At 31.9% G+C, this 16,583-nt stretch overlaps 1 protein-coding gene across 2 annotated transcripts in view; it reads right to left on the bottom strand.

Moving 5' to 3' along the window:
• The window catches only part of ANGPT1 (angiopoietin 1), a 315,373-nt gene that overhangs the window by 37,984 nt on the left and 260,806 nt on the right, over positions 1-16,583 (bottom strand). For both annotated transcript variants that reach the window (XM_074267098.1, XM_074267107.1), the window contains exon 7: positions 9,704-9,870. In XM_074267098.1, the coding sequence (XP_074123199.1) occupies positions 9,704-9,870 (167 nt within the window). The remainder of the gene's footprint in view (positions 1-9,703; positions 9,871-16,583) is intronic.

Genomic DNA, 16,583 nt, shown 5'->3' with positions numbered 1-16,583 from the left:
TTATGGATAAACAACATTCTTTTACTTTCTCTCAACATAACTTCTCAGATTTTTGCCAGATATAAAAAGCATTCATTATGAAAGGATGCTGATATTGACTGAAATAGTTTATGTAAAGAGATAGTTCACACTTATAAGCTTTTAAATACAAATAATTAGATTATGTTTTATAACTAAAATTGAACATTTTTCTGATTTTGAAATGTGTTAAATGTCATTTTTTCTTAACCCCCTCAAACTGTATTATAGTGCATTGATTACAGGGCTAGAATAAGTTTGTCATTGTCAGAAGAGAAAGATTTAAAGAAATATCTTATGGAATAACACATTGAAATAAATATTTGAGAATCTACATGAGAATATTAAGATTTATTATAGGATCTATTTTAAGAGATGTGTTTTTTCTTTTGGGAAATTCACACTGGAAATGGTCTAGCCATTGTTGGAATACTATTTCAAAAATTTTTCTTCCTTATCACAGGAAAAGAAATTTGTTTTAAGATACCAAATCTTTAGATGATAATAACTTTGGTTGAAAGATCTTCTATATATTTGTATATCTGTGTGTATAAGACATGTACTATGCATTTTGATTGCCTGTAGGAGATGACATGACAGAGATTCTTCTGTGGTGGCAGCTCTCAGTTTATTTCCAAGGAACTGTCAATGTTATAAAAATGAAGATAGAAATGGCTATTTATTGCATGATGCAGTTTATGGAATTATTACAAAGTGCTTGGTTGTATTGTGAGACAAAATAACACATTAAGTCAGCACTAGATTGAAATAGTCGAAAGGCAACCTCAGGCTTCAGTAATTGTAGCATAGTGCTAAAGATAAGGAAATGAGAAATCCTTCTTGCTCTGCCTTGCTCATATCACCAAAGCAAGCTGATTATTTTGGGAACAATCTGAATTTTAGAAAAAAATGCTATTTTGTAGATTTTAGCTTGTCATTTCCAGAATCAGTCTCCACTTCAGTTGCAGGACTTGCTAAATCATGCTTCTTTCATACTTTCCATTCTCCTCATCCACCTTCCTCTAGAAAACCTGGATTCTGCTCTTTCTCACATGAATCCTAGGCTCAGACAGAAGAGGCCCAGAACCAGGTCTCCATCCACATGACTTCTCAGTCATTTTCAATCTATGTTGGCGTTCCCATACCCTCTGCCCTCTAGTGTTCTTTAGGTGCTGTCTTTCAGATTAAAGTGTAAGCTGCTAGAAGGCAGAGATTACCTTCCTTATTTGTATTTGTATCCTCTGTGTTTAGCAGAGTGCCCTCTGTTTAATAAATATATTTTCATTTGTTTAGTGTGAAGTAGTAAAAAAAAGTATTAAAGTCTGAGGTTATTGTTCTTCAGTCATTTCAGTGGTATCCAACTCTGTGAACTCATTCCAGTATTCTTGGCAAAGATAATGGAGTAGTTTGCCTCAGGCTTAAGTGACTTGCTCAGGATCACATTGCTAATCTGAAACTAGATTTGAGCTCAGGAAGATGAGTCTTTATATACTAAGTCCAATGCACCCTGCAAGTTAGATGATTGTGTTCTAATCTTTGTCATTGACTATGTTTGCCTTCAACTGTAAAAATCATTTAAAATTTAATTCAAAAGATTTAGATTAAATTGCCAATCCTTAAAATAAATCATAAATAAATAAATAAATAATAAATAACTAATAAAATCATTTAAAATTTAATTCAAAAGATTTAGATTAAATTGCCAATCCTTAAAATAGAATTTAAAGGCATTGAGACCCTTTCATCTTAGAGTATCATATGCCTCTTAAAATATTCTTTCTTTTTTCAACTATATATTGATGTGAGGCTGGCTTTTCTTTACATACTTCAATCTAAACAACATATATTAATGGATTGAATATACAAGTAGATATGAGAATCCTATTAAACCATATATTTAAAAGATTTGCAAAATTATGTGAAATAGCACTCTCTTCATTAAGTTGTTTTTCTTGTTTTAGAAAATATGGTTATTTTCTTAACATATATTTTGTTAACATGAAATGAACTTATTATTATTTTAAAATCACATTTAAAATGTATTGAGTTTTATTTCTAATATGGTTAATATTCATATTTACAACACCCATAAACTAAAGCTATTAGGGGTCCACAATATCTTTATTAATGTAAAAGCAGTCCTAAGACCAAAATGTTTGGTCTTAAATAAATAACCTTAAGTAAATAACGTACCTTAAAAGTAAATAATAATAAGTATATAAAAATAATAAATAAGTATATAATAAAATATAATATAGCATATAATAAAAATAATAAATAAGTATATAAAATAATAAGTACATAATAAAAAGTAAATAAATAACCTTAAGTAAATTACTTAAGTAAATAACCTTTAAATTTCCTCTGTTCTAATCTATAATCATTTGTTTTGTGATTGGGATGTGTTCTTCCTTAATTTGGATATGTTACTCCCATTAACTCATATAGATATTTGAAATTATGTTTGTAAGAGTCAGGCAATATGGCTGATATAATAACCTGACTCATATAATAGAAATAGAAGGTGTGGCAGAGGAATACCTCAGTGTGAATAATAAGAGAAAAGCAATGAATGAAGAATTGATATCTCAATTTTAAGATACATCCTTCTTTAAAACAAAGGAATTTTAAGCAGTTTTTTTTTTTTGTTGTTATAGGTATTTATCACATAGTACATTTTCCTATATTCGAGTTTTGACATTTTCAACTTTTTTTCATGAGAGTCTCTGTTCAGTTGCAAATCCAAATATGTTGATGAATTAAACAAAAATAAGTTTATCCACTAAGCAGGTTTTCTCAAGCTCTCTTGACACTGAAAATATTGTTGCAAGTGACCCAAGTTTCAAAACCCCTGTGAAATATAGGCTCCAATGTTTTTCAACTTGACATGAAACTTGCATAGTACACACAAACTAGTTGTAAACTCTGCCTCCAAAGAAAATAGAGAATCCCCATACTATTATCTCTTCATGCAACAACTTAGCTGAAGGGTTTGCACTGACAGAGTATACTATATTCAGCATAGAAAACATTTTAATGGAATCTATGTCAATAATATAATTGTTCCAAAGATCTCAGAATTAGACTTTATTATGATACATTGTTTCTAGTTCAAAATAAAATAAACATTCTTTGCAGGATTCCTTCAGTTTTCTAAGGATATAGAGGGAAAATAATAAGTGCCAAAATGAATTATGTGGCACTAAGACCCTTTTTAAAAATATCAACAATATCTTAAACATATTTCAACTCCCTTGGCGTCATCTATGACTGATAAAAAGTCACCTTTAAGTGAATGGTTCACTGAGAATGACGCATTTATGGTCCAGGCTCTCAAAGGATACTGAAACAACTAAGCCAATTGGTCATCTTAACTCCTTTATAGATTATTCCTTTAAAATGAAAAACCTAACCTTGAGAAGTTATGAGTAAGAATGATGACTTCTTCCCAGTCATTAGTTTCATAATATGTATTTTCTTTGTTCCAACTTAAAAATCAGCTATACTCTTTTTACCTGCACATCTTTTGAAAGTAGATGTTGAGCATGCTGTTGAAAAATATTGAGACACATTATGGGAGAGGTTAAACAAGGGAGAGATATTTTCTTCTACAAGAATATGATTTTTAAAAAGACCATGGAAAGTTCATTTTGCAAATGATGTCTAACACCCATGTTTTGAAAATGTGAGAGAGGACTGGAAGCAGTATGGCTGCTCCAAAGGTGAAATGATGACACAGATCTTGTCATTCTCTCTTTTAAACTTAACATGCATATTTTATTTATGTATTATATTTATTTCTTTTATTTTTCTGGCATCACCTTAATAGAATGTAATAAGGTCTTTGAGGGCAAAGATTGTTTCATTTTTTTTGGTGCTTATATCCACAGCATGAAAAGATGGCTATAGATGAATAAAAAGATATAGACACTGATTATAATATTTTCAATTAAAAGGTAAAAATGTATCAATTGTCATAGTGATGAAACCAAACTAGTCTTTAAAAATCTTAGCAAATTTTGATATACTTGTGAAGCAAAGAGACATGGCAGCCAAAAGCAACAAAGATTTAGAATATTAACTCATTTACAAAGTCTTTCAAAGAAGGAAAACAGATTATGAACTTGGTTGCATCAAAACAGAATAGGAGTACTTTTGGGTCATAACCGGTCAATTAACAAGGATTTATTAAGCAGCTATCATGTACTGGTTATAACATTAAATGCTGGGGATACAAAGAAAGGAAAAAAAATTCCTGATTTCAAGGAGATCACAACAAACTAACAAAGGAGACAATATACAAATTACTGTATACTAACAAAGATAGAGGATAAATTGGACACAAAAGCAACAACAGTAAAGAGAAATTATAGAACTTTTAAAAATATGTAGAATTTACCTGGAACTTCAAAAAACTCAAGAAGTAAAGATGAGGATGAAAAGACATCTATATATGAGAGGAGGGTAAGTTGGCTAGAATTGGAAGATGAAAGTTTTTGTGTGCAGAACAGTAAGAATGTCAGTGTAAATAGATTTTAGAGTAATGGAAGACCATTGGGGGAAAAAAAAATTTAAAGATTGTAGAAGGAGGAAAGATGAAAGAATATGAAGAACAAAAGCAAATATGATTAAGTGACTTGCTCAGCATCACCAAGCTGATTAGTATATGAGACATCTAAGTATCTAAGACTCAGATGTTCCTGAATCCAGATTTAGCATTATCCATTGTCACCTAGCTGTCTAACATATTTTCCTCCTCATCCTCCTTCTCTCTCTCTCTCTCTCTCTCTCTCTCTCTCTCTCTCTCTCTCTCTCTCTCTCTCTCTCTCTCTCTCTCTCTCTCTCCTTACTATTCCTTACTATTCCTTACTATTCCTTACTGGCCTTAGGGAACTTAAACTAGAAAATCTCAGGAGAATAAAAATAGCCATGAAAATCCCCAGTTATACTTTACTTTTTAATCCTCATCAAGCCAGAAGGTTAGGGAAAAATAACTGCTCTCTTTACATCTGCTACTGGTTTTAGCCAGAACCATAAAGCTTAGAGGCTCAGGAAAAAAACAAAAAACAAAAAAAAAATTATAGTGAAAGATATGAGATAAACTTCTTCAGGCATACAAAAAGGCATACCTCTTTTTAGGTGAAGAGCTAAGGGAAGGGAATTCTAATTAAAAATACTGGTTTACCTAAGATTGAGTGATAACCCATACAATATGTTTTCAAATAATAACAAAATCATGCAATATTAGAACTAGAAGAGATGTCACCTCATTTGGATCAAGATGTTTATGTTTCACATGAGGAAACTGAGGCCAAAAGAGGTTAATTCATGTTTTCAAGGTCACAAAGCAAGTTAGGGTTAAAGTCAATACCAGTTCTTTGATCTCATGATTGCTAGTGGAGCTCACTATAATTTCCACTATAACATGGTGCTTCATAATAGTCTGTCATATGGATCCTAGATGGGTAATCCCCAAATTGTTTCCAGTTTTACTCAGTCCATGAACTTGTGTTTCATAAATTCTGTTTCTGTCTTCTAAAGTGAATTTTTTTTTTGTTTGTTTTTTGTTTTTGTTGTTGTTGTTGTTGTTTTTCTACTCAGTGCTGTAAAGGAGCCAGATTTCTACCTAGCCTCATCTTCACCTTCCAGAATCAACCAAAATAGAACCAAAAGATTTAGAAACACTTATCTTTTGTACACTACTCATATAGTCATCCCCCAAAAGTCATTGTTGTCTCTAAGCAGCTGAGAGACACATAGACACAGGTGATATTAGATACAAAGAGATACAGCATCCATTTATAGATTCAGGCATGGGGGGGGGGAGGTGTTTATCTATTTCACATTCTATATGTGAGGGAAATGAATACTATATCACAAATCATATGGATGCTTAACATGTGATACATTTATTTCATAATGGTTTGATTAAAAGACATCTCCACACATTTTAAAATTTATTACATTAAAAAACACCTAATAAATGAATATGTAATTTATATTGAATCATTTAGAATTGTATTGTGTTAAATTGTATAACATACCTACTTTTCAATTAAAATGACCAATTAATATAAAAACAAATTAATGTACACTTATTACTTCCATATCAAGATTTTTAGGAGCACATAGCCTTTGTAATCTGTATAATCTATGTAAAAATTTTGACCTTCCTTTTATAACAAAGAAGACTGAATTAATATGGTTTTAAAAGATAAAATATGTTCATATTATTCAATATTATACATATATTTTATGCATTGATAAGTCTTTAAATTTTTTCTGCTTTACCTACTGGCTTTAATGTGGTATCTGCAGCTTCCACAAAATTCCCAATTTAATTTCTTATACTGACTCATGATCAAATCAAAACCACAATGTGGAAAACTCAAAGTCATGATGTAGATGAAATAACTGTACTTCAAATAACTAAAAAAAATATCCTAGATTGGAGGAAGATGTGTATATATTTATTATATATAAAATGTAATATAATTATACATATATAATATATGCAATATAACATAATTACATATGATAATATACTTAGATATATATGTATATAACTTTACTATATATAAGTATGTGGGCACCAAAACTTATCTAACGAGGCATATAAAAGTCCATTTTATGTGAATTATTTTTTTTTATTTGGGCAAAGCTTTAAAAGCAAACAAATGTTTAATATCTGTTAGTCTTGTATTTAGATTTCCTCAAATTAACTAAATTTCATTGGGCTTTTGAGTTTCAAGTTTACATTCAAAACACTGCCATATAAGTGTATTTTAGTCTACATGTTTTAAACTGTGGATCATTTTTGTTCTTACTCTTGTAAATTGTTCTATCGAATTGGCCTTCTTAAGAAATGTCTTTAAAAGACAAATGCTAAAAAGAATTTTGAACATTTCTCATTCTTTGTTTCTTCCCCACTTCCTCTCTCTCTCTCTCTCTCTCTCTCTCTCTCTCTCTCTCTCTCTCCTCTCTCTCTCTCTCTCTCTCTCTCTTCTCTCTCTCTCTTCTCTCTCTCTCTCTCTCTCTCTCTCTCTCTCTCTCTCTCTCTCTCTCTCTCTCTCTCTCTCTCTCTTTGTCTGTCTGTCTGCCTGTCTCTCTCTCTTTTTCTCTCTGTCTTGTGTCAGAACATAATAAGATCTTCTCCCACTCCATGAGGTCATCTGCTCCTTGGATCTATTTCTCCTTAGAGACTATAATCTTCTGTTGTGATGACATCATCACAAGTTGTTATGAAAACGATAATTTTGTCCTCCAAAGGAGGACAATCCCAAAAGCAATGTATTAAAACAAAATGGGAGTTGTGCCTATGGAAAAAAAAAAGATGCATAGATAGCCCCCAAAGAGTAGTATGGCTTCAAAAGTCAAATAAGCACCAGAAACAAATGAACCATGAAGTTATATCTACATTGGCTGAAAAAAAAAAAAAAAAGTATTACAAGATTTTAGCTGTACTTTTCAAGTTGTTATTCTGCTTTCCTTGAATCAGTGAGTAAACACTTTGTAGTATGTGAAAACTATATTCCCCTAATGACTGAATAGAGTTTACCATAAGGGTTGTGCAATTTTATCTAAAGGCTAGCACCCAAAAGAAACAGAAGTGGACATCCAATCCAATTCATTCACTGAGTTACTGAGGGCTGAGGTAAAGTTTCTATGGAAGGAATCACCCAGTTTATTAATAACAATGTCAGAGCTAAGCCTGAATCCTCCTGATATCTAGCTCCATGCTATTTCTTCCACACTGTGATACCTCCTTAAAATTGAGATTCACTATATTTTTGGAAAGAAAAGGGAAATGCCGAAAATAGACACCAATTGCCAGTGACAGTTTGTAAACTAGTTAATTAAGAAGAATGCTCTAATCTCCAGACTGCTAATAAAGTTCAATGTTTATAAAATAAACTCCAGTAATATAGTGTTCTATACAGTGATTAGTATTTTTTCGAGTCATCTATAAATTCAAAGTGATCAGTCATTCAATGAGCATTTATAAAGCATTGGGGATAAAAGAATGCAATAAATATGAGTTCTCAAGGACTTCATAGTCAAATAGTAGATCATGGATTTAGAATTGTAAGGGATCTTGGGGGTAATCTACTCTGAAATTAAGAAATTAAGTGAGGAAATTAAGGATTAGAGAATTTAAGTGTGTAGCCCAGGATTACAAGGGTAGAAAGTGATAGAACTGAGATTTGAATCCAGATCCTTTGATTTCAAATGCAGGATTCTTTCAAATGTTCAATTATTTGATAACATGTTAATCTATGTTTCAAAATTAACTGGTTTTCTCCATTGGAATTATGTATCTTATAGGCAGGTAAGTGGAATAAGGGCACCAAGAAGGCCCAATAAATAGTGTGCCAACGTTGCTGTCAGTTCAAATCTGATCCCAGACATTTTACTAGATATGTGGCTAGTCAAGTCACTTAATTCTGTTTGTTTCAGCTTTCCTATATGTAAAGTGAACTGGAGAAAGAAATAACTGTAATATCTGGGCCAAGAAAAATCCCAAATGGGGTCTTGTAGAATCAGCCATGACTTAAACACTTGAACGACAAATAGAACAACAGAGAGAGCACTGAGCTTGGATTCAGAAAGGCCTGAACTCAAATACAGATTCTGACAGTGACTGTGTGATCATGGGCATGTCAGTTTCTGCTTCTGTAAAATAAAAATAAAAATTCCATCTCTTTTGGAATGAGAGATCCTTGTTGCAAGGACAAAATTAATTATTTTTTGTAAATTATTTTGTGAACCTAAAAGTACTATATAATTATTTGTTACTATTATGCAGACATTCTAGTTCCATTGGTTTGATTTAATTTTTAAAGTTTTATATGCAAACTTTCTTAAACCCTGTGGAGCCTTCCATTTTAACAAAACAAATCTCACATAATTTTCCTTATATCCTGCTGATCACTACAGCAATTCATAAGAAGAAAGGAGTAGGCTAAAAGGGGTAAAGATAGGTTTTTGTTGTTAAAAGAAAAAAAGTATGTTGTTTAAAGTCATTGAATATTAATGATTGTTTTGCTTTGTTATTTTTCTAAGCAAGAACTAATCAGATCATTGAATGTTACATCTGATATATTCATGATTTGATTTAGAATTTATCTTCTCATAGTTACTGTTATTATTGTAGGACTTTAGGAGTTTTCTGTAGGAATTTCCATTTCTCTTTGTGACTTGCTTCACTTCATAATTTCACATATTCATTTGAGTATATATTTTTAAAATTTATTCTTTTTCATTAATTTTTATTTTTTTTGGGGGGGGGGGCAGCTAGATGGCACAGTGGATAGAGCACCAGCCTTGAATTCAGGAGGACCCAAGTTCAAAATTGGCCTCAGACACTTAATACTTCCTAGCTGCGTGACCCTGGGCAAGTCACTTAACCCCAGCCTCAGGAGGGGGAAAAAATTAGTTTTTTCAAAATAATGCTAAAAATACCTGTTAGACATCTACTTTGTGCACATCACTTTGCTAGCTTTTATGAGAAATACAGAAAAAAAAATAAAGACACCCTTTTTTGCCTTTGAGGGATTAAAATATACTTCACAGGACAAGACATAGCTTAAATTTGTATAACACTGTTTTGTAGTATGAATTTTGCAAATGCAATGAGAACTTGTAATAAGCTAAATAAAATCAATATAATAGTCTGAGTACTTACCTATAATTTTGTTTTTCATTGCCTATGTGAAATCTGTCATACAGTGAATATGCCCGGTTTCCTTCCCAGTCCATTAACTCAATTCTTAGAGAATATTGCCTCTGACTGGTAATTGCAAAGATAAACTCATTTCCCAGCCAGTATTCACCAGAAGGATTACCAAAACCCTAGAAAAAATGTAGATGAAATGATTTATTAGAGTGAGGTTCTTTGAATTGAACTCTTATCAATGTTTTCTATAATTAAAAACAAAGCTTCCCATAAATGCCTTCAGTGCATTTTTGCTATTCTTCCCTTGATCCAGACTTATGTGTAATATTTGTAATAGACTTAATTTACTCGAAATTTTGGAATATTTAACAAAAACTGATAATCAGAAAATCTTACTTAAAACTTTGCTGAGAATTTCTAAAATGTATTTTTTTCATTGTCCTAGTAGTAAGTAAAATGGGTTGTGTATATTTCATTTTTTCTTTGATGAATTAGCATCTGGAGTGATTTCATACTATTATAGGCTATATTTTTCTCATGATATATGATGCTGTAGCCTGCCTTCCAATAAATGGATTTCTGTCTGCAGAAGAAGGACTTGATGATGAACCAAGGCTTGTGTATGGAATTGGGCCCCTTTTTTTAGTTGTTATATGTCAAAATGATCAGTCATTTCCACTTGGGAAGATTTCCTTCCTTAGTGAAAGAAATATTTTATTACATATATCTATATCTATATCTATAGCTATAGCTATAGCTATAGCTCTATCTATCTATCTATATACATATATATGTATATATATCCATTTTGCTTCTTCAAAGAATCTTGAAACTACATCATTTAATAAAAAATCAGCACATTTCCACCCTTTTCCAAAGTAAATTTTGCAAAGAAGCCTTACTGGACTTCACTTCCCTGCAGTATGAAAGAAGTTTCTTATAAGAGAGTTATTAGTATCTGCAATGGAGAATTTGCCCGTCTATCCTGACACAACAAGATTATTGAGTATGTCTTACTTATTCTTTAGCTAATTATGAAAAACTACCTGGTACCTTCCCATCCAGAAAACTGCACTAATGGCTAATATTTACATAATGCTTTAAGATTTATAAAGCACTTTGAAAATATATTATTTTATTTTCACACCAAGCTTGGGAGTTAGATAATATCTCATTTTATTGATGAGGATATTGAGGCAAGCAGTGTTTACCTGCCCAAAAATCATACAACAGCTGAGATTGGACTAGAACTCAGGTCTTAGGTCCAGAACTCAGTTCACTGTACTATCTAACTGCATATTTAATGGCAACAGATATCTAAACCAACTTATGTGTTTGAATGTGTGCCAAGGCTGATTTGCTCCAGGTACCAGTTATAATTTCAGAAAAGAGACTGGCTCTGCTGAGGCAATTAATCTAGTCAATCAACTCTTTTAGAACCTTCAGAGACAAATTAAAAGACAAAATTTTGTTGATAAAGGCAAATTTTGTTGATAAATGACAATAAAAAGAAAGCAAAACTCTCTCAAAGTGCAGTCTGAAAAAGATCACTGCTGCTGATTAATTGCTGCCTGTCCTTCATAGACATAGGAAGTCTTGGCACAGGAAGATTTTTGAGAGGCTAAGGAAGCACAATAGAGTCCCTATCCATCATCATAAGCTCTCACTTGAAACTCTTAAGTTAAATATTGATCACTTTTTTTTTTATTTTGATAACATGGTTTTAATACTCTGAAGGCATTTATTTATTTATAGAGCATTCCAATAACTGAGGAATAAACAAGAAATTGATCATCTCTCCAGCCTCTGAAATTGTCCCCTCAAACTTAAGACTCATAGACTTTATTGTAGTAGTATAGCTGCAGGTGTATTATCAAAAGAAGATAGAGCAGATTTCAGCTGAATAGGAAATAATCTAAGGATATACTCATGTAATTGATATATTTTTCAATATCCAAATAAGGTTATTTTCCTGTGGAAATTAAGGACATTATTAATGTAATTGATAGTTTTGTAAATGATTAACATAAAATCTATTTTACTTTAATTTCTTACTAACTTTTTTTTACTATAATTGAACTGGGGAAATGCAAAGAGACAATTCTGGGACAATCATAGTAGCCTTTACTATATCAACACAACCTATCACAAGGAAGAAAAATAACACTGAATTCCAAGAATTTATAATTTTTTTTTTCCTGAAATGAGCTTCTTTCAGCAAAGAAAATAGAAAACAGGATTGTAAATATTATTTGGCAAATGACTATCCACAATCTTTCTGCTATATCCCAAAATGCATTGGGTTTTGGATTGTATGATAGTAAATGCCCTATGCCATAATCAGACATATACTCTAATCCTTCCATCTATATTCTCTTACATCAGTGTGTAAACAATACCTAGAGATGCAAAGTCCTGATACCATTTGTTTTCCTATGAGCTAAATAAGATTAGCAATCTCTTATACTTCACAAAGACAGACAAGCAATACAAACTTATTCTATCCTTATTCTTAGTCCTGTCATCTTGCCCTGCCCTCTTTTCTTTACTCAGCTAAGCCAGATTTAGAGAGATACCAAATGTGAGAATATGTCCGCTTATCCAAAGCAAAGAATGATGAAGTGTTAAGTATTAGGTCATACATTTCCATGCTGTTGAAAGCCCAGTGTCAATAAAGTCTTTGGCCTTCCCAAGGGAAAAAGGCAATGGTCTCCAGGAAGCCACAGAAATGGAATAACATTAGTGTCATTCTTCACAGAGATTTCATCCACATTTCTGCATGCAAGGATGTATCCTCCCCTTGAATCGAGATAAATATCTCTTCCTAAGCAGTCTGCCTTCCTGACTAAATATAAAGGATGAAGAAACTGAATGGAAAGTGATGACATTCACTTTTTAGAGGCCAAATTCTATTACAACTATCTTTTTTCCACCCCCTTTTCCCCCAAACCTCCCAGGCTGACAGAAGATGTGTGATTCCACACCTGCTACATTGTTGGACTCTGAACATTTGTCTACATTGAGTCAAAGAAAATGCGAAAGATAAGCCAGGGTGAGAATTCATTAATAAACAAATTTAGTGATGGAGAAACAAATATTTTGGAATAAAAAAAGAACTTATCAGTTCATTAAGAAATTTTTTCACAGGCAAAATCATCATTGTCAAATCATAAAATGTCATGTTGAAAAGGAACTTTATTTAGAGTACATTTATTCCAAAAGCCCTTTCTATAGATAAGGAAGTAATTTCCCTATCAAACTATTTGTTTACTGTGGTATATAGCTTATTCAGTGAATCATTAGTTTTCCTCCCACCATCTGTTCACTTAATTTATATTTCTGATTTGTTAAGATGACTATTTCAAAAGGTTTATTGAGGAATGGTTTCATTTTTAAAAGGTTCTTTTAAATTAAATTTATAAATTACATAAATTTTAAGTTACTTATTAACATTTATCATTATTCAAATGGAATGCATTTGATAGACTGCTAATACAACTAGAATTCTTAAGTAAGGGCAAAGAAGGGTTACTGAGTTTATTTGATTAAATCTGGCTATGTATGTTTGTCACAGATGTGGGAGTAATGATCCTACAGCTTTATTCTATATAAAATTCAAGAGAAGGTTTCTTAATAACTTTAATGTGGATAATAGTATATGTACTAGATAAGTAAAACATTATTATAGTTTATATATTTAATTAAGTTGTTTATATCTTTGTAGTGTTTATATATTTAGTATATATAATATGTTTAGTATATATACATATGGATAGATAAGTATCTATATCTATATCTATATAGTGTGTGGAGGGATATGGTACACCATAGCATCAATCATTCTTATTCTTATTCTTTCTGATCATAGAATAATTAATTTCACTTATCTGGACCTCACTTTCTTCATCTTTAAAATTAGGTTGTTAGACTATATTTTTGTTTAATGTCCCTTCTGTCTCTAAATCTACAATCCTATTATCATCACATCAACAATGTACTATTAATTTACTGAATTGTTATGTTTAGTGCCCCAACTTTCTAAGAATTACAAAGCTAATAAATTTCTGAAGCCAGAATTGAACTTAATGAGTGTTTTTTGACTATAGGACCAGCCTCATTCTATTTACTGCATTGCCGAGCTTCCCCATACAATGGCAAAATCAGGGATCATTGAAGTTTACAAGTATTATTATGATAAAATATAAAATAGAACTAATTGATTTATTTCTTTTTTGTTTGTTTGTTTGTTTGTTTGTTTTTATTTTATAATTATAACTTTTTTTTTTGATAGTACATATGCATGGGTAATTTTTTACAACATTATCCCTTGTACTTACTTCTGTTCCGGTTTTTTCCCTTCCTCTGCCAACCCCCTCCCCCAGATGGCAGGCAGTCTTATACATGTTAAATATATTATAATATATTCTAGATACAACATATGTGTGTAGAACCGAATTTCTTGTTGCACAGGAAGAAATGGATTCAGAAGGTAAAAATAACAGTTTACACTCATTTCCCAGTGTTCCTTTTCTGGATGTAGCTGATTCTGTCCATCATTGATCAATTGGAATTGGATTAGCTCTTCTCTATGTTGAAGATATCCACTTCCATCAGAATACATCCTCGTACAGTATCATTGTTGAAGTGTATAATGATCTTCTGGTTCTGCTTGTTTCACTTAGCATCAGTTGATGTAAGTCTCTCCAAGCCTCTCTGTATTCCTCCTGTTGGTCATTTCTTACAGAACAATAATATTCCATAACATTCATGTACCATAATTTACCCAACCATTCTCCAATTGATGGACATCCATTCATCTTCCAGCTTTTAGCCACTATGAAAAGGGCTGCCACAAACATTTTGGCACATACAGGTCCCTTTCCCTTCTTTAGTATTTCCTTGGAATATAAGCCCAGCAGAAGCACTGCTGGGACAAAGGGTATGCACATTTTGATAACTTTTTGGGCATAATTCCAAATTGCTCTCCAGAATGGTTGGATTCTTTCACAACTCCACCAACAATGTATGAGTGTCTCAGTTTTCCCACAGCCCCTCCAACATTCATCGTTATTTGTTCCTGTCATCTTAGCCAATTTGACAGGTGTGTAATGATATCTCAGAGTTGTCTTAATTTGCATTTCTCTGGTCAGTAGTGATTTGGAACACTCTTTCATATGAGTGGAAATAGTTTTAATTTCATCATCTGAAAATTGTCTGTTCATATCCTTTGACCATTTATCAATTGGAGAATGGCTTGATTTCTTATAAATTAAAGTCAATTCTCTGTATATTTTGGAGATGAGGCCTTTATCAGAACCTTTAACTGTAAAAATGTTTTCCCAATTTGTTACTTCCCTTCTAATCTTGTTTGCATTAGTTTTGTTTGTGCAGAAACTTTTTAATTTGGTGTAATCAAAATGTTCTATTTTGTGATCAATAATGGTCTCTAGTTCTCCCTTGGACACAAACTCCTTCCTCCTCCACAAGTCTGAGAGGTAAACCATCCCATGTTCCTCATATTTAGTTATGATTTCATTCTTTATGCCTAAATCTTGGACCCATTTTGATCTAATCTTAGTATGTGGTGTTAAATGTGGGTCCATGCCTAGTTTCTGCCATACTAATTTCCAGTTTTCCCAGCAGTTTTTGTCAAATAATGAATTCTTATCCCAAAAGTTGGGATCTTTGGGTTTGTGAAACACTAGATTGCTATTTTTATTCACTATCTTGTCCTGTGAACCTAGCCTATGCCACTGATCAACTAGTCTATTTCTTAGCCAATACCAAATGGTTTTGGTGACTGTTGCTTTATAATATAGTTCTAGATCAGGTACAGCTAGACCACCTTCACTTAATTTTTTTTTTCATTACTTCCCTTGAAATTCTCGACCTTTTGTTCTTCCATATGAATTCTGTTGTTATTTTTTCTAGGTTATTAAAATAGTTTCTTGGAAGTCTGATTGGTATAGCACTAAATAAATAGATTAGTTTAGGGAGTATTGTCATCTTAATTATATTCGCTCGGCCTATCCAAGAGCACTGAATGTCTTTCCAATTATTTAAATCTGACTTTATTTTTGTGGCAAGTGTTTTGTAATTTTGCTCATAGAATTCCTGACTCTCCTTTGGTAGATATATTCCCAAATATTTTATACTATCGACCATTATTTTGAATGGAATTTCTCTTTGTATCTCTTGCTGTTGGATTGTGTTGGTAATGTATAAAAATGCTGAGGATTTATGTGGATTTATTTTGTATCCTGCAACTTTGCTAAAACTCTGGATTATTTCTAATAGCTTTTTAGCAGAGTCTTTGGGGTTCTCTAAGTATACCATCATGTCATCTGCGAAAAGTGATAATTTGATTTCCTCATTTCCTACTCTAATTCCTTGAATCTCTTTCTCTGCTCTTATTGCCGAGGCTAGAGTTTCTAGTACTATATTGAATAGTAATGGTGATAGTGGGCAAACTTGTTTCACTCCTGATCTTACAAGGAAAGGTTCTAGTTTATTGCCATTACATATGATGTTTACTGAAGGTTTTAAATATATGCTCCTTATTATTTTAAGGAATAGTCCATTTATTCCTATACTCTCAAGCATTTTTAGTAGGAATGGATGTTGGATTTTATCAAATGCTTTTTCTGCATCTATTGAGATGATCATATGGTTTTTATTAATTTGATTATTAATATGGTCAATTATACTAATAGTTTTCCTAATATTAAACCAGCCCTGCATTCCTGGTATAAATCCCACTTGGTCATAGTGTATTATCCTGGGGATGATTTTCTGAAGTCTATTTGCTAATATCTTATTTAAGATTTTAGCATCAATATTCATTAAGGAAATTGGTCTATAGTTTTCTTTCTCAGTTTTTTATCTACCT

The sequence above is a fragment of the Sminthopsis crassicaudata genome, chromosome 1 (genome assembly GCF_048593235.1).
Source record: "Sminthopsis crassicaudata isolate SCR6 chromosome 1, ASM4859323v1, whole genome shotgun sequence".
Classification (NCBI taxonomy): domain Eukaryota; kingdom Metazoa; phylum Chordata; class Mammalia; order Dasyuromorphia; family Dasyuridae; genus Sminthopsis; species Sminthopsis crassicaudata.
Note: the sequence above shows the minus strand (reverse complement) of the source record. Positions and strands in the feature narration are given on the sequence as shown.